This window comes from Uloborus diversus, chromosome 5 (assembly GCF_026930045.1).
Source record: "Uloborus diversus isolate 005 chromosome 5, Udiv.v.3.1, whole genome shotgun sequence".
Classification (NCBI taxonomy): Eukaryota; Metazoa; Arthropoda; class Arachnida; order Araneae; family Uloboridae; genus Uloborus; species Uloborus diversus.
This window is the reverse complement of record NC_072735.1, coordinates 112,007,733-112,027,320: the sequence shown is the minus strand read 5'-3', so window position 1 is coordinate 112,027,320 and position 19,588 is coordinate 112,007,733. Positions and strand designations below refer to the sequence as shown.

The 19,588-nt window shown below is 34.1% G+C and overlaps 1 protein-coding gene across 1 annotated transcript in view; it reads left to right on the top strand.

Annotated features, from left to right (window-relative positions):
- Positions 1-9,531: 9,531 nt before the first annotated feature.
- The window catches only part of LOC129223084 (arrestin domain-containing protein 3-like), a 139,394-nt gene continuing 129,337 nt past the window's right edge, over positions 9,532-19,588 (top strand). The window contains exon 1 of the mRNA XM_054857650.1: positions 9,532-9,643. Within this exon, the coding sequence (XP_054713625.1) occupies positions 9,532-9,643 (112 nt within the window). The remainder of the gene's footprint in view (positions 9,644-19,588) is intronic.

Sequence of the window (19,588 nt, the reverse complement as noted above, 5' to 3'; positions counted from 1 at the left end):
TCACGCCTGCAGAGGGCGTTGGGGTTGAAAAAGGAACTGTACATCAAGGACGGTCAAGTGATAGCAATGAGCAATCTTGAATGCTCAAAAAATTGCTTAAATTGTTTACCTTGTTTGGCGGGAAGCTTTTCTAAGTGAGGTGGTTGCTTAGTGAGCTTCCCGCCAGACAAGATAAACAATTTAAAGGATTTATCCATATTTCTGAGGAGTTGAAAGTGGAAGGAGGTTCTAACGGAAGTAGGTGTGATGAAAGCGGAGAACAGGGAGGATGATAGTTTGGTAGATACTTGGCGGGAAAACTAGATATCAAGACTTTTTAAGGCTGAGGGTTTTTGGGTTTAGAATGAAGCCTTTTTTTTTGTGGGGGAGAGTTAAAGGTTTTCTTGGCGGGGAAATTTTTACAACAGGGTTGTTTTTTCTCAGATATCACATCTTTTTGCATTGATATTATTGCTTTGTATTTTTAGAATTGAGAATTTCAAGTCATAAATATTCAATTGAAACAACGTTGTTTTGTGTTTTTAAGGAACAATAATAGCAAGCTTAATTTTAGGTCCTGTTATTTTCTGACCAGTAAGATTCTATGTTCGTTTGGTGAGAATTGGGCCGTTTAAATTTTATTGCATTCCTTGTATCATTTCTGTTGCAAAGAAACTGCTTGGATAATAAAATACTATATTTTAAATTATATTGTTTTCAAATATTTTACAGTTTCGCAATAAATTCTATTACAGTTTCTTTATTTGGCGGATTATTCAACATTTTCATGATTTGTTTAAAAAATGTTTTACAACTTGCGGGATATTTTAATCTAGCTTTTCAGTTTTTATTTAATGACTTCTTTTCCTATATCGTGGAATATTTTACGTTTTATGGGATAATTTTAATTGTTGGCTGAATTATCTTTTTTTTTATGGAACTCTTTATCTTGTTTAATACCTAGTTTTGTTTAAAAGTTCATTAAAAAGACAAAATAACGTATGTTATGACCAAACAAAAAAAAAAAAAAACAAGCTTTTAAATATTTTAAATTTGAATGTGTCAACAGATGTATGCAACTGTAATCTACGTCAAATCGCGGATATCACAAATTTGCCACAGCGACTGCGTATGAGCACGGACTTAGCTCATTTCAAAAGTCCTGCTCAAATTAATTGCAAAAATTTTGTCTGTTAACAAATTACTGCAAAACATGGATATTCACACACATATTTTACATATTTCAATTCATAACGTGTTATGTTTGTGAAAAATGCATTAATTTAGAAAATAAGCAAACCAATAAATAAGTGCTATTTTTCGCTTTCAATTATAAAGTTAGATATGCGTGCAGTTACATATTATATGTTACTCAAAATATTTTCATGGTTTTTAACCCCAGTTTCACCGACATTTAAAATTTCTTCCCCCTTAAATATATCAAAACTGAAAAACAGGAAGGAAAGAAATTTCGTATCGGCAAACTAGGGGGGGGGGGGACAGCCTTCTAATCTCATTCATTAATTTGTTTCTCTGCTTAAATATAAACAAAAAACATGGAATCTTAAAACAGAAAGCCCAATGAGCTCAGTCCGCGCATGCGCAGTCGCTGTATCAAATTTAAGATATCCGCGATTTAACGTCTGATTGCAACTGTCTCTTGATTGAATTTCATTTCCAAAGACAACTTTTGAATAACTGTTAGATTTTACTTCTGTTCTTGCCTAGCAATTGCAGTCAGAGTTTAACAAACCCTTTAAGCTGAGACTAAGTACACATGAATTTAGGGGAAATTAATGATTTTCAAACCTTAATTACTCCGGCCCATGATGTCACTGGGGTTTGAATTTTCGTATATGTTCTCAATGCCCCCCCCTCCCAAGAATATGTATACAAAAAATCATTACCGTAGCCCCCCGGGAGGCTGCTACAGAACCCCGGGAAAGTACAATGTGGGGTAAAAACCGAGGGGGGTCAAATGGCGCATCAGTAGGGCACAAAGAATGTGTGTGCGAAATTTCAGCTCGATTCCTCTTCTCATCTGATCTGTAGCCCTGTCAAAGAAAGCGAAAACTTTTTTTAACAGCGATTTTCTAACTTCAATTCCTCTTCCCCTGATAGTCCTGGGGATTGTATTTTGGTTGTTTCAGGGGCCACTAGCGATTGAGTATACCAAAAATCAACTCCGGTGGTCTTCATGGGGCTGAGATACAGAGATGTGAAAACCCCCAACTTGTTCTGTCGTGTCAACTGTTCTTGGTCGCTTTTATTTTCTTTCGTCTCTCTTGGCGGTAGATTTGCTTTGTTGGCTGCTGACGTTTGGATTTTCTTGGCGGCCGGGACGTTCCCGCGTCCCGTGATCATAATTATCTGAGCATGTTATCGTGTTAGGCAACAGTTTTTATTGATGTTTAGTCCAATTGTGGGAGCAAATTACATTTGTAAGCAAAAGTACGACGACCTGCTTTTTTCTCTCTTTTGAGCAAGAGAAATGATGAAAAGTTCATCTCTAAAAGCTCACACTTTTTTGCATTGAAAAGGGGTTTCCTTAAAGCCTGAAACACGATAAGTAAGAAAGAACAACGTCAAAAAGCAAAAATTGCAGAAAAAAATTTGCATCTTTGAAAACTGCCGATTTTTTCTATTTTTTCTCAATTTGAGGGCTCTTGCGCGATTTCAAAAATAAATTATAATTTTTTAAATTATTTTTCCTGTTATTCATATGCCAATGCGCAAGTTTTCCGCACTATTAGAAATTGATTAAGAAAGAAAGTGTTTTTCGACCCACCTTAGTGAACATCCAGTTTACAGGCAAAAACTGGAGTTAGCACGGATGCCAGATGTGCGTTAGTCTATAAATTAAGTAAAGCCAAATTGAAATGAATGAAACACGCGCATTATTTTTTTCTTTCCCACCTCAGTCAGATGGAATCATAGAGTAAAGAAATTTACATAGAGAGGCCCGGTCTATGGTAAAAAGGAGATGATGTTAAAGCCGGAATTATAGTATAAAGCGGTGCAACGATGAGCGGGGTTATGATAACATGATCGCTTCACGAAAATAGCTTTCCCCAATCTCGCAAAGAGATTGAATAAAGTAGCTGGCGGATTGGTTTGTATTTTAATTCACGTTTTGATGCAATTTCAAAAACGTGCTTCATAAACTTGCAACAATATCTACTTTTAAATTAACAACCAATTGCGAATCAGTAATGGAACGTTTTGAATTAAAATGTATCTGAAGATATTTAGTAAGAAGCTAAGGATCTTGGAATACAGCAGTGCAACTTCCGGCTTCAATTTCTCACTATAGCGGGGCCTCTATGTAATTTCTTTACTCTATGGATAGAATCGCCTTATCTAAGCTTTCCATTTCTTTGGCAAACGTGGTCAGTCAGAAGGGGGCTCCATTTAGTTACTATGCTACTAGGAAGTGGCTAGCATTAAGTTATTCAGTAAGTTATCGCCCTATAGCCAGGGCTAACGCAGAAATACATGAAATACACCGCCAGCTCAGTCAATTCCAGCGAGAACTGCAGTTTCGTGCTTATTAGCACTCATCAGCCCGACATAGGAGTGACGGAGGTGGAAATCCTCTTAAGGAAACCAAGAGTGCCAAACAAACTGGTAGCTAATACAGAATTAGCACTGACACCTACCAGTATTAGCTACCAGTTTGTTTGGCACTCTTGGCTTCCTTAAGAGGTTTTCCACCTCCGGTTCAGTCACTCCTATGCTGGGTTGATGAGTGCTAATAAGCACGAACTGCAGTCCTCGGCTAGAATTGACTGAGCTGGCGGTGTATTTCATGTATTTCTTCCGTAGCTCTGGCTATAGGGCGGTAACTTACTGAATATACCTGCCTTGCCTTCAATCTTCGAGTTGAACCGAAACATTGCTTCGGTCACTCGTCTGGTCAGTGCTAATTCTGTATTAAACCAGTTTGTTTGGCACTCTTGGGCTTTCTTAGAGGTTTTCCACCTCCTGCTCAGTCATTCCTATGCCGGGCTGATGAGTGCTAATAAGCACGAAACTGCAGTCCTCGGCTGGAATTGACTGAGCTTGCGGTGTATTTCATGTAGCATTAAGTTATTTAACAAAAAAATTACTAAGTTTTCCGTAGCATGATCAACTCAGCATTAATTTTCTCCGCGACAAATCCTTGAAATGATTTCCGCTAAGCTCTAGCTGTCTGTCGCATGCATCCACACTCTTTAGTTCCAGATGTTCGATCTCAGTCGTATTTCTTGTTTCAATATTTTGTTAGAAGCTTAATCTGCAGTGTGTATGGCGCCATACCGATTAGCAGGGTGATTTGGAAAAGTTCCCCATGACTCACTCACTCTTCTCAGCGTCTTTTAGGGATCACAGCATCAGTGAGCGGCAGCATTAGTGAACCCTGTTTATGTCAGACAGTTCAAAAGGCTTAGTTCATATATAAAGGGTGCTCAAATCTTTACTTGAGCTGAAAGTCATGAGTAGCTGTCAAGAGCAGCTGTCTGGACAAACAAGTTTTATATGACCATTTGAAGGATTTGCTTTTTTCCATCATCTCCATCACTTCATATACGAGACGAAACATTTTTTTTCTATAAATACTCGAAACTTAAGGCTGGTGAAGAGCCACACTTTTGGTAATAAGCGAGTCTGGACACACACACACACACACACACACACACACACACACACATATATATATATATATATATATATATATATATATATATATATATATATATATATATATATATATATATATATATATATATATATATGTGTGTGTGTGTGTGTGTATGAGTGTGTGTGTGTATATATATATATATATATATATATATATATATATATATATATATATATATATATATATATATATATATATATATATATATATATATATATATATATATATATGTATATGTATATATATGCGTTATAAGCACAGAAGTGAACAGATTTCCTGACTTCTCCTCCCTTCCCCCCCTCTCCTCTTTCGACTAGACTTTTGTTACGTAATTCTTTCTGGCATCAGCATCGATTTGGTAAACTGAAGAGCTGAGGTTATAGCGTAATAAAAACTATTTGAGGAGAAAAGAACATTTTATTCCATAATTTTTCACCGATTTAAAGGCGAAGCATTTCTGAAGTTTGTGCCTGGGAGAATCGAGTTCTTCTCCTTTTTTTCCCCTGTTCCATTTTCTTTTCCATGTTTCTCCTATTAGATTTTAATATAATCTCTCTCTCTCTCTATGTTCTCCATTTCTTTCTAACATTAGTTATTAAAAAACAACGAAGAACTTTGATGCAAATTATATATTTATGAAAGAGCAAATCCACGGTTTATAGCATATCACTAATTGCAACAAACACCGTACAAGAACTCCAAATATGTTAGCAGTAGGGGGGGGGGACGTAATGATGTTTTTATAAAATACTCAAAAAATTGAATTCTAAAATTTTTTCCTAATTTTCTTAAATTATATTTAGTCTATCAAATTTCGACGAAAATTGACCACAAAATTGAGGCGTTGCTTACGTAAGCGTCCTGAACAGATTTTACATAAAATGCATTCGTAATTTGTGCTTGCGTTTTAAATTAAACATTCTTTACGCCTCAAAAAATAAAATTAAGTTGTTTCTATAAAAAAAATGCACGACTTTCATGTTCACATAAAATATTAGGGCAGGAGTGGGGGATGAGGGGGTATACACCAAAGTATCTCCTTGGGTGAAACGCATGTTTGACTGTCAGTGATGTTAGATTTGTTGTATTTGTGCTTGAATTATTCTACTTTTTTCCAACCATCAGTTGCAATAATATTTTATGACACATATTTTTTAATATTTGTCCCAACTGTACTAAATTTTGAGAAAAAGTTTTCCTTTTTTAACGTTGCAAATGTCACGGGTATTGGATTGCTGTTCTTTCTTGCTATTTAGCTGTATACTTGGCGAGATAACATTTCGCAATTTTATAGTTGAGGAGATAAGGCACGTTGGATCGTGGGGCACGGTGGACCGGTCTCAATTATTTTAACACTATTAGTATTTTTTATTTTATTTTATGACCAACAAATAACATTTATGGTCCTACAAATCCTATTGTGTAATCACATGGTGCAGTTATATTGAACAAGTATTATTCCAGAAAGTGTTATTTCAGTAGTCCTGAGTAATTTTCAGAAAATAACTTTATTCTTTTTAATGGTTTTCATCAAGATTTCGCAAAAAAAAAAAAAAAAAAAAAAAAAAAAGAGCTCCTGTCTTAAAGTATAAGTTCTTTTAGTTCACAATTATTGGCAGTTTTAAAATTTTTTGTCTAAAAGAAAAATATATGACATTACTTTTTCAGACCAAGAAGGTGGGGTAGGTTGGTCCACTCTTTGTGGGGCACGTTGGACTGGATCAACCTACCCTATATAATTAAAAAACTTCTTTTTTCTCTTAAAGTTCAATAGTAATAACAATATTCTAAGTGTTTTTATATTACACATTCATTTCATTTCATGTTACACATGTTTTGAAATAATAATAATATTAACTTCGGTCAAAAATATATATTTTATAATTATTTTACAAAAATTGTACTATATAATTTTACCGAAAGATTTATTTCATATCTGTACTTTTTACTAGTTAAATTTTGAAATATACTTCTAAATTTTTGCAGACAACTGTTTTCTAAGAGTAAAATATGTAATATATGTTATAATAAAGTTCCTCTATTAAACATAATTCTTTTGCCAAACAAGCATTCTACATAGAAAGTAAGTAAAACAAATAATTAATTAAAATAACAAAAAAGTACACTTTTACTTATAATTTCTTTTTCTCTTTTTATATTTGATTTTAGAACACAAAGATATGCTAACTTAAAGCTGTTCATTTTATTGTACTTTTTTATGGTATTAGTATAGCTGGATACTTTTCTTTTTTGGAACTGTTTCATGCAATTGAAGAAAAAAGAAAAGCTTTCCCCAAGCAAATATTGATGTTACGGTGCATAAAAGTAACATATGACTTATCCTTCCAAAACCCAGTCCAATAAAAGTTCTACTTCCAAAGCTCAGGAAGTAGCACTTTTGCCTTCCCAGATATCATTTAAATTTAATCTGCATTGATTTTCTCATGACTATTCAGCAATTGATTTTCCTTTTGATTTTAAAAAATAATTGTGTACTAATGGTGAATGCTTATTGCTGCATTTAATTAAAGATGATTTATCAATTAAAATCAATTTAATATGTTATATTGATCTTTAAACTTAATGTTTTTCACTCTACACACTAAAGAGAATAAGGTAATAACAATATTTGATAGTATTCATTACTAAAACTATAACAGATGTTGTTTGAATTATGCGGTCTAACATGCCCCACCAGACGGACCAACGTACTCCCCTCATGGGTCCACTTTACAAGGTTCCGTCAAAAAATTAATTAAAAAAAGGTTAATGAATTCGACATTTAAGAAAATCTGTGGTGTTGAGAAATGTTTAGTGAAACTTATTGTAGAAAATCGCACTGCTCATTAAATTTTTTGATGGAATAAAAATTTAAAAGTAAAAAAGCGGACCAACGTGCCCCACCTCCCCTTAACTTAAAAATGTACATAGAAGAAAGGCATAATCAACTGAACATATTTTCAGATATTTACATGATTGTAAGGAATTTTGCAACGAAAACAAAAGCGGTAAAGATAAACTAAGAAAAAAGATCAAGTTTAGTTAAGTTTATCATCAATTTTAAATCAAAGGGTTTATGAAACACAAACGCAAGCCTATCCTGATCAAGAGAAAATTGTTGAAAATGATGTTAATATTCGGATAGAATTGTCTCTCGAAGAGAAATTACAACTGGGTGTATTAACAAAACAAAATGCTGCACATAATAGAAAAGAAACACTCGCAAAACACTCGCATTATTAACAGTACCACCGACCTGCAGGAATTCAGAAAGAGTACTTTCCACTGCAGATAATCGGTACCCTAAAACGAGTTCGTGGCTTTGTGACAATACAATACATGCATTATGCTTCTTATTATCATTGATTTCTTATTATAACATTAGTTCCTTCATTTTATATTTGTTCGCAATAAAGTTTCTTAAATAGTGAACTTTTTGCACAAAATTATGTAACATGGCAAAGAAAGAATATTTTTTTTCGATTATTTATTTGACAAAAAATCCAAATACCGGAAATACCGGTATTCCGGTATCACGTTTAAAAAATATCCATTACCGGGATTGCATATTTGGTCCGGTATGATGCCAACACATGTGAAATAAAATTGAAATCCAGCCAACTTGCCCAAACTGTGTGCTGTATGTTTCTTAGAATTATATGTTAACAACATTAGTGTCGGATACAAGGGGAGGGTCATGGGTGTCATGACCCTCCCCTTGTCCCCCCCCCCCTTCCTAAGCCGTCAATAATAGTATCCATCCACATTGTGTTCAAGCACTTTGTGCATAAAAGGGGGAAAAAAGATTACAGTATCTTTTCAATTCTTTAATTATTTTTGAAAGTAAGTATTTGAACAACTTCGTTTCATTGTTAATAAAATTAATTTGCAATGTTTATCCCCAATTAGGTGCCTTATTCCTAGCCAATTCGGCTTTTTTTCTTTTTATTGACTCCAGAGCAGTTTCAGAACTTTTTCGCACCCAAAACCGTAGGCTTGTTTATGGGGAAGGGGGGTGGGTCATTCTTCTGCATGAACCCCCCCTCCCCCCCCCCCCCAAAAATGGTTTTCTGTATCCGCCCCTGAGCGACATCATATATGCAAATAAAAGAAAAAAAAAGAAGGAAAAAACCAGAAAGTAAAAGAGAAGAAAGAAAGAAAGAAAGATAAGAAAAAAGGAGAGAAATTTAATAAAAGTAAGAATTAAGTTCAAAGAAAAGAAAATGTAGAAGTAAAATATCTAAAAACAATACATAAAACCTCTGAGAGAGGGGGGGGGGGAATGAAAATGTAAAAAACTTAGCTATTCCAATGAAAAAAAAGGGCAGTCTATCACTGTCACATTCTAATCAATATTTTTGCTCTTCGCGGGTGGCAACTATTAGTAAAGCAAACGATTGCTGATAACAAATTATCGTCAACGGATCGTTTAATATTGCTACGTTATTTTTCAACTAAATATTGATGACTTTAAAAGTACCTGCAATGAAGAGAATATATTCTTTAATGGGAATTTTCGACGTAGGTTTTCTGTTTATTTTTTTTCACGTACGAAAAAACTTTGCTGGTTATATTTGAAGATAGTATGTTTGATTAACATTTTAACTTACTTTAACCTTTATTATTGCTTAAAACCCATTAAAAATTTAGTCAAATGGAGAAAACTGAAGACTAAATGTGTTCAAAATTTAATTTGTGTGTATGAAAAAAATTGTGGGTAGGTGAAAAAGCAGCAAATGTTGTTCCAGTGTACCATTTCTTCCTCTGATTCTAATAACATTCCTTACAAATTATAAGTCCACCATGTTTAACTCTACTCTCTATGTCTAATATCAAATATTTTTGCATTTTTCAGACGAGAAGACGGCGACATGGACTACATACGGGAATTTGATATCCGGCTGGAAAAAGAAATGTACTATGCCGGTGAGCAACTGTCCGGACACGTCATCCTGGACACGGTGGAAAATTTTAAGCTGAAAGGTATTGTTTAACTTTCACCAAAATATGGTAGAAGTGAAACATTATTTGAGGCAATTTAGAAGCAAAGGGATGTAATGGCCAAAATTAAAATTTTCGACTTAGTCTATACAAATGGTAGGACAACCTCTCCTCTATTTCGAGGCAAGAAATAGAACTAGTGGTCCTGGTAGGTGTTGCTCTACAGCAGGATTTAGAAAAAAAATTCAATGAAAGACTACGAAGATTCTGAACTTCAAAAGCGTTTTTCTTAAAACTTTGAAAAGCTCACTTACATCCCTTTGCTTCTCACTTCCACAATTGTAGACATACATTTTTCTCATTTCTTAAGAAGCGTATTATTTGATGGAAGCAATAAACACAAAATATCTTTTAGTATTGTACTTCTAAAAGCTAAAGTAATTACATGAGGTTTTAGTCCACTGTATCCTAAAGAGTTTTCAGTCTCGTAAAGAATATCAGTCTTTTCTTATCTCTGGAGCATAGAAAGCATAGTTCTTAGTAAAACAGTTTCCTATGAGAGAGCAGGGTACCCCCCTCCCCCTCCAAGGGCGATAGTGCGTCTCCCTTAAATGCTACGGAGCACCTCCAAAGAAGATCAAAAACCCTTTCGAATTAGCAACCACATAAATTTTAATGGCGCAATCTGCGTCATGGACTTTTTCTTGGGTAGCCCCCTGAGAGAAGACAATATCTTCATGTACAAGCCCTGATTATCAGCCAGGACGGATCCAGAAAATATTCAAGGAGGGGCCGATTGCTTTCAGATACTTACCCTTTTATGAATTCCCAAATTTACCTCTACCACAATCAGACCAAACAGACCTCAGCCTACATTATGGATGATCGTCTCAAATTGTTATTATTATTGTTATTATTATTAATTTAGAACTACCACTTTTGGAATTTATCCTAACGTCATCAAAGTTTCCTATAATTGCTTTTTCTCTTCCTATTTTTTTTTTTTTTTTTTGGCCTCAATTTCAAAAACTTTTCCCCTGAACCCCATCTGATATCATCTAAGATCATATAAAATTGAGTTCTTGGAACTTCGAAAAACGTCCTGTTCAAAGTTCCGATCCCTGTCCAGAAATTTGCCCTTGTGAAGTTTTGCCTCTCTGAAGAGTTTTGCTACAATTTTGTTTTCAAGACTATAATTCTGAAAAGACTCCGAGGAAGAGCCTTCTTTTTCGTGACGTTATTGCAGATCGTCTAAAATTAACATTTTTTTTGGAATTGCAGTATCGAAAATATGTCCATGGAGAGCTCCTGCCTCTTGACTCAAGGACGGGGCGATCGCCCCATCGCCATCCCTTGTATCCGTCCTTGATTATCAGACGCCTAGATTTCAAGCCTTCCTCCTTACTGAGGTCCAAATTGGAAATATGTACGGATTTGAAAATGATTAACTAAAAATTATATACTATTTTAAAGCTTGGAAATTTTACTTAATTCGCTGTTTCTGGAGAGATATCAGAAATAAAGCTATGAAGATGGTGAAAAAAATAGCCAACCCATATGATAACTGCACCAATTTTCATATATTTTGCTCTGTTAAATTAAATACTTAACCATACCGAAAGTGTTATTGCAATATTTCTTGTATGTTCATATGAAGTATTTATTTCTTGATGTAATAATTTTTATTTTAATATTGTTTTAACTTTTAGTTCAAACCAGGGCAGTAACCAGACTTTTTTTTTTTCGGGGAAGGTTTTACAAAAACCCATTTCTCGTGAAATCTATATCTCTACATAGTATAAAATGAAGTCTCCAAAGACCGCCTGTTTATTTGAACACGCGAAGCTCGAGAACTACCCTGCCGATTTCGCTGAAATTTTTACAGAATGTTTCTTTTAGCACCTGAAAGATTTGCAGATCAGTTCGAAAATCGATGAGTAATTCTTTTTTTATTCCAATTTAGGCCCAATTTTCACATAAATTCTCGAATATGGGAGTAAAAAAGTACTTGCACATATTAATATTACATATCGTTAGAAAGGGTAGAATTTTCCGCGTTCTATACAATTTGTTTCAATGCTCTAATTTAATTACGGGGGGAATTATTTGCGTTTTTAGCTCGAATTTTTTAAGCTTAGCTAAAATTTAGGCACTACATACTTTCTTCATAAAATATATCAGTAAAAAGTGAAGGAATTGTCCCACAGTTTTCTTTTTGACACCATTGAAAAAAGCGACATTTTTTACTCTGGAAATATCTCGACCTTTGTTCGAAAAAATTAGCTTCTATCTTCAAAGGAAAAAAGTTACAAGCGTTTTTAAATCAATTTCGAAGTATGTTATTTTGATTCAGGTTTTGAATCCATTGTTTCTTTCCGTCTTTCTCATTTTAATTTCTTCAACTTATTTTATTTTGTGTTTCCAAGCTTACGCTTTTTAAGTCCATCTTTCTCATTTTACTTTCTTAAAAGTATTTAATTATCTGTCGTCATTGTTTGGAAGCAAAATTTTTCAGGATGTTTGTTTTTTCTTTTATTTAAACCTGATTGTTGAATATCCGTCACTTGACATAATTTTTATTTTCAAGGTAGACCGCGTAAAACCGGGCAGCGCAGCTAGTGATCAATAAAATTTGATTTCAATTGGATATTCTATAGATTTTTGTTACAATAGGTTTTTTAAATGAGGAGTACTGCGGAAAGAGCATTAATATGAGCATATGTAAAAGATGACGTATCTATTGAATAAAGGGGAGAAAATCTGATGTAAATAACATTATTTGATGCCTTTTTAACAAATCAAAAGAAAGTCGCGTGTACTCATGTACTCGCATTGGAAGTGACACTTCTTAATTTCAAATTTGTTTACACATAATATATGTTAAATATAGAGTTTTCCACTGTCAAATTTAAAGAATTTTGATGTTTTTGTTAGGGTCAGAAATTCAAAATTTGGAGGAAAAAGCTGTATTGTTATGTGAAACAAAGCGCTGAGTTACTACAATTCTTCAGTATTGATAATTTCATTTCTCAAATGAAATTGAATAAAATAATAATAAATAAAAAACAAAACAGTAATGAGCATTTTTTCAGCCAAAAAAAAAAAAAAAAACAGTACTTATAAAAAGTATTTTTTGGAAGAATTTTGAAAAATTTTCGGAGGGGGTTTCAATCCTAAAAACCCACTCCTGAAATTGCCTTGGTTAACTCTTTCATTTAGTTAATTTCATATTACTAAGCCTTAATAATATTTATAAATTATGCTATCCTTTGTTGCTGTACATTTTGTTCCCTCCTATTTCGTGTTTTTGCAACTTTTAAAAGCTTGGACAGTTGGGGCAGGGTGAAACAAAGGAATATAAACGGACTTTTGAAAGTTTTGAATAAATACCTCTCAAAGTTCAAAACCTAAGTAGTCTTTCATTTCAAAGTTTTTAAAGTTATGCTGTAGTGCAGCGTTTCTTTATTTCTTTGACTGGTAGAACCTTTTTTATGTTCACTTTTTTCGAGAAATCCCTGTTTTTTCTTCTATAGTTTGAATGCAACAGGTTTGTGGACCGTAAAAGGTAACAAATTTTTTGAATCGAATTTATTTCCTCTGGAAAGTAATTTCGAAAACCGACAAAAGGAATTCTTTTTGAAATTTAAAGTGCTGAATGGATTTTAGATTTCACTATCTCAAATATAATTAATATTATGCTTTATATATCAAAGTTTAAATTTCAGGCTCGGTTCAGCCCTGACTCCGTTGTGGCATTTATTTTTTTTCGACACATAAGTATAGGAAAATGCTTCGTACACATACGTAAGTACGAATGGTAAAAGTGCCTGGACGTCATGACAGTCCATAATATCCAACTTGTTCAAATTTTATCAAAATTACATGATCGTCATTAAATTTCTGTTTCAAGGATAGCAGTAGTGCAACCCTAAACTTATGAAGGAACCTTTGATTAGACCTCTTCGCGGAATCCTTGATTGCTCCCCATGGAACCCCGGAGTTCCGCGGAACACAATTTAAGAAACGCTGCTGCACAACAGCATAATTTTTTACTTTTGGCACTAACACCACTTAGCTTCTAGATGATTCATTTAATATCAGTAGTAGCACATGGACCGTTTTCATCCCGGAAAGTTTAAGAAAATAGTAAAGTTTACATGATATGCAAAAAAAAATTCACAGAAAATAAATGTTAAAATTTTTGTTTTAAAGTTGAATTCTACAATTGTTATGTGACGGTTTTAATTTTAGAACAGCTTTGATGAAATGCTGCTCCCCGTTTAAGAGCTAAAACGTAAATACAGTCTACTGTCCAACTCAAAGCCTTGTGTAAAGATAGAACAATGAAAGTTATTGCACAAAAATCTACCACCCTTACACTATTTTACGACATTGCTCCTGTGATTTTCCAAACATTTCTCATAGCGTGATGCAAATTTTTCTATACCAATTCGTAAAATGTTGTCGCCTGTTTAGTCATCCATGAGGACTTTCGCAGGGCTTTAGCTAGGAAGCTTTTGAAAATCCTCCACGCAGCCCCGACCCAACTCCCAGCAACTTTCATTTGTTTCGAGATCTAAAGTCTTTTGTCGGCGTTCGGCGAGCGACGATGAGCTCCAAAAACCATGTTACAACATGGTTGACTTCACAGACGGCAACATTCAACGAGGAGGGTATACAAATACTTGTACCACGTTATTTCAAATGCCCGGAAAATCACGGAAGCTATGTCGAAAAACACTGTCAGGGTGATATATTTTTGTGCAATAAATTTCGCTGCTGTACCAGTGATTGTTATTTTTTTATTTAAAAATGGAACTTAATTTCCGAACGTCCCTCGTATTACGATCAGAAACAAGGTGCTCAGAGCTAAGGCAGATGAAGTCGAAATGAACTTGATCCATTTTCTCTTTGAATGCCTCATTTTGCGTTAAAATCGAGGATTCCTTAGGGTTCGACAAGAGGGTTCTTAGAGACTATCAAATAATTATGAATGAAAAACGTATTTAAGTCTCAACTGTCTATTTTGATTAAAGTCTCAATTGAATTATGAACAAAAGAAAATTGCTCTTTTGTTCATTTTTAAAATTTGTTTTAGTTTTCTCGTTTTTTCTTGATTTTTCCAGTTTTTGCAACTGTCCCGGTAATAATACCATATCAGCCCCATCTAGTGTCCCCACTAATTTTCGTGATCATTCATCTTAAATCCATCATGTATTACTTGTATAAAATCATCCTAAACCTATGCATATCATGACTTTATTACCTTATATAATAGAGTTTAATCAAAGGTTTATTTTTGACAGCTTTCAATTAAAAAAAATTGTTAGTGGAATCAAATTTTAAATAATTCTTTTTCCTTTTAAAGAACACAGATTTTCTTTTTCCTTCCAAATGAAACGTAATCATTACAGAGGTAAAAAGAAATGGAATTTATTCAGCTTCTTTCGCATTTTAATTTGCTGCAGAAGAAGGAAATATTCCATTAATGAAATTAGAGCCGAAATTGTGGCGACATCATTTGATTCCCTAAACGGAATTTGCCTCGAAATCAAAATGGTAGAGGAACAATTCCAATCGCTCGCTCTTTTTGTAATTTCTAAAACAATATTCATTTTATTTTCATTTCTCCCTTAAACAGGCAAAATGCCAAATTTCACCCTAGTGTTACTTTTCTTCTGAAAAGATTAAATCATCAAGTTATTAGGGAATTAAAGGCATGCTTACGAAAGAAGATAAAACTAGAAGAAAATATTGTAATATCAGTATTAATTCCGTGTTGGGATTTTAGAATTGTCTTTTTTAATTGAATTCGATAACCGAGTGTTGAAAAGAATCAAAACGGGTTTTGTCAACAAGTTCTCATTTACTTATTTCTCTAAAATTATTATTTGTTTTAGTTTTAGTCTAGTTTTTATGGTTTGCATCATGAATACATGCTAATTAAGGTAAAATACCAGTAGTGGCCAGTGCTTCAGCTAGTCACTTTAAGTTTACTTTTTACTTTGAAGAACGAAATGAACAATAAAAAAAAAAATTAATTTGAATTTTGACATCTTGAATTCAAATTATGTTTTTCGCAATCACGAATGTGTGTATGTAGGCGTGTGTGTTTGTGCGTGGGGGGTATGTGTATGTGTGTAGGCATGTGTGTTTGTGTGTGGGGGGGATGTGTATGTGTGTGTAGGCATGTGTGTTTGTGTCTGTGTGCTGGCATAAAAGTGTGGGTAGTTGTGTGTATGAATGTGTGTGTGTGGGGGGGGGGGGGTACGTGTATGTGCGTGTAGGCATATGTGTTTGTGTCTGTGTGCAGGCATGAATGCGTTTGTAGTTGTGTGTATGTGTGTGTGTATGTTTTTGTGTGTGTATATGTGTAGGTGTCTGTATGTGTATGTGTGTGTATGTGTGTGTGTGCGTGTGTGTGTGTGAGCGTAGTTGTGTATGTATGCGCGTGTGTGTAGGACATGGATGCAACCTGGAGACGGCTTTCGCTATAGGAGCAGCATCGTGAGGAGCCGGTCGACGGTGATGGTGCGAAGGGTGGCGGTGGGAAAATAAAATCATAGGACGCCAAAAAACAGTCAAATGAAAGCAATAAGCAATCGTGATTGCTCAATAATGTGCTTTTTTGTTGGTTCTTAATGTAACTATCATATTGAATCAATTTTATTCATCAGTTATTTGAATTTAAAGTAAGTAAACTAAATTCTTCAGATGGGACGTCAAGATGACAACTAATTAAATTTTCAGATTTTAGAGTGGCTACTATTGAATCAGATTTGAGGTTTTGGTATGAAATATATAAAAAATTGAACACATTGGAATTCTGGCATTTTTAGGAAATGGGACGATTAAGGAAGAGTTGCGCTATAATACGCTCATTGAGTTTCAAGAGAGGTAATTAATATTGTAGACCCACAGTTTAAAAATATACTTCACTGTGACCACTACTAGTGTGTTTTAAACCTTAAAGTGGCACCTACTGAAGCATTGGCAACTACTGGTGTATTTACTTATGTTTTAAAGAAATAGCTTTAAACGATCTGGATTCAAGAGCATATCGTTTCAGCCAAATATAATTACCAGACAAATTTTTCTTGCGTTATATTTGCGTCTACGACGATTTTCTTCTGCTGGAAATACGTGACGTAACATCTTGGACATAAAATTATAAGTTCTAAAAAACTACACTGGATTAAATTTGATCTACTAGGCATCTACTAGCACCCATACATAGGTGTTAGAAGGTTCTTTTTAAAAAATCATTTTTAAAATCGTTGGTAAGGATTTCATTGTTGGTAGACGCGGAGAGAAAGCTCAATGATTTAAAATTATTATCTGTTGTAAGTTTCCGTTGTTAAAAAATAAAATACTAACTTTTAACTAGAAAATCGCCAATCAAGGCATGACGGGTAAAAATTGCTTCTGCATTTGATCGAAGCAATTCGCAACTCCAACGAACTGTAGGGGGCACTGAAGTCACTGTCTAATGGCGGAATTGAAAACTAAAACAAACGCACATGGTAACGAAGAAAATGCTAAAAGTGTTGTGATTTTTGTTCGTACGTATGATTTTTTCGCTTTATTCTTTTTAAATTAATTTTCAAAGTCTTGTGGATATTCTGGCCCACGTAGAAAGAAATGAGAATTCAAGAAGCATTACTAAACGTCAAAGATTAATGCAAACTACGTAGTTCGTAGTAGCTATTTCCATGATGTTGAATTCGATATTTATCAATTCTTGATAAAACTAAATAATAATTGTGGCCTGACAAGAACAACAATTAATGCTAGAAAATTCAATATGACATTACAAATTATTATCGAAAGAAGATGATACTTCTCTGCCTTGCTTGGCTAGCGCTTATTTTTTTTCCATTTGTAGCTGAGTTATTTCTCTCGAATTCCCGAATCGGTTCATTTAAAAATTTTCTGTTTCGATTTTTCTAATTTCGGAGTTACGATTTAATTGTGTCATGTTATGCAAATCATCAACAAAATTCTCACGGATATATGGTGGTAGTTTTCTTTTCAGTTGATTGACCATTATTTCTTTTCACTTATCGAATTCTGTAATCTTACTACCATTTTATTCCACTCATGATAAAAATTAAAAATGGTTTAACTAAAAACGCGAAATCTCGCCAAGGCTACTTTGCTCGCACAATACCAAAATTATAACCCTAAACAAATTTGGCGAAACCTTTCAGCTGAGAATAAAAGGAATCAAGTAAATTCTTTCTAGGTTAAACATTTTTCATTTTGTTCTACGATAATAAATCCAAGAAAATATTTTGCATACTGTCCATTCCAACTTAATGCTGCTGTAAAATATGATTAGTTAAATTAATTTAAGATTAAAAAAAACTCATATTCTTACAAATTCATACAATAAAAAATTTTACCTGGTATAACGTTATCCAATTTTGTTAATCCAGAGTTTTCTTGTTTACGCGTCCACCATTAAATACTTTTTTGAAAGAAATAAGGAAAACTAACATTATTTTGAGAAGATCGAGAATACTCTTAGGGGACGAATTAATTTCTGTAGCTGAAAGCAAACTAAGACACATCGATTGCCTTAATAAATACTCAGAACAAACTGCCTGTGTTTACGTCAACAGACACACATGGAACTAAAACGTGGCAATGTTTTAGTTCCAACGGCAGTTTTGTAAATCACCGCAAGGTAACGTATTCGAGCGCTGGAGCTCCGAATTGCCTGTTTGGTGATATTTTGATAGTTGAAATTTTAACCCTAACTCCAGTGGATGAACCCTAAACTCCAGTAGATAGAGTTCATTGTTGCCAACTTTTTTGTTTCTTCATTCTCACAAAATGACAGTATTACCAGTAAAGCAGTTTAGTTACCGGATCCAGTTCAGCCTTGTTAAAAAAAGCATTCCCCTGCATGTCAAACATTACCAGAGCATTTTGTCAAATTATCATGCTGTGGCGTGAGTTTTATTGTTAGTGACGTCAGCGTTATTCGATCAGTGAATTAGTTATTATATACAGGGTGTTCCTTTTAACCTGCAAGACCTTTATTTTCGAACCGTTGGTCCTAGATGCATACTTCCAGTTGCAAAAATATTCATACTCAGACGAAGAGTTAAGATATTGAAATTTGAAGCAAAAATAAAAATGAGTCGAAAAATACAAAATTTAAATTTTTATACGGGCCCTAGATCTCGTAACTTATTTTTAGGGAAACAATCTCCATTGAAAGATATTACTAACACAAAAAATTTGACACTTGTGCAATCGAAACTCAAGGAGATATTAGAGTTCAAAGTTTTAACCCTAGAGAAGTCGCGCTTCGGTCGATTCTCCGCCCGTTGTCGGATATTTTCGCTCTATCCCACCACCTCTTATTCTAATAATGGGTCCCATCTGTGTAGCTGAAGGTCAGACTCTCCCCAGCCCACACACTTAGTTCTGAGAATTTTCTTCGGTATTTTAAGGTTGCATAGCTTTTGAAAATGTATGTTGGTCATTTAGACCAATAGCGCGCCATCCTAGTCAGGTGTCATTTTCTCCTCGGCACTTCTTTTCTTCTGCTTTCGTCTCAAGGATCGCTACGGCAGGGAAAAGACCGAAGCGCGAGCACTAGCCTAACAAAAGGAAACGCGACTTCGCGACTTCTCTAGTGATAAGGGATCATGTAGAAGATGAGATTGAAACTTATCGCCCTTTCAAAAGAATGGCAGGCTGCCGAAGTTAAAAAAAAAAAAAAAACATTTATGTTTTTGATTGCTATTTAAAAATAAATGCAAATGTTATGCCATGATACGCAAAAACACACTACAAAACCTCAATCAATTTGAAAAACCGCACTCTATGAACACATATAATTTAAAACCCTTGTTAATTGCTATATTTTCCTCCAAAAGGTGTTATTGACGGTGAGTGTAAAGTAGTGCAAGTCACAACACGCTGCATTTCATATCTCGAATAATATTGGTCGTACTAATGTCAAATTTTTTG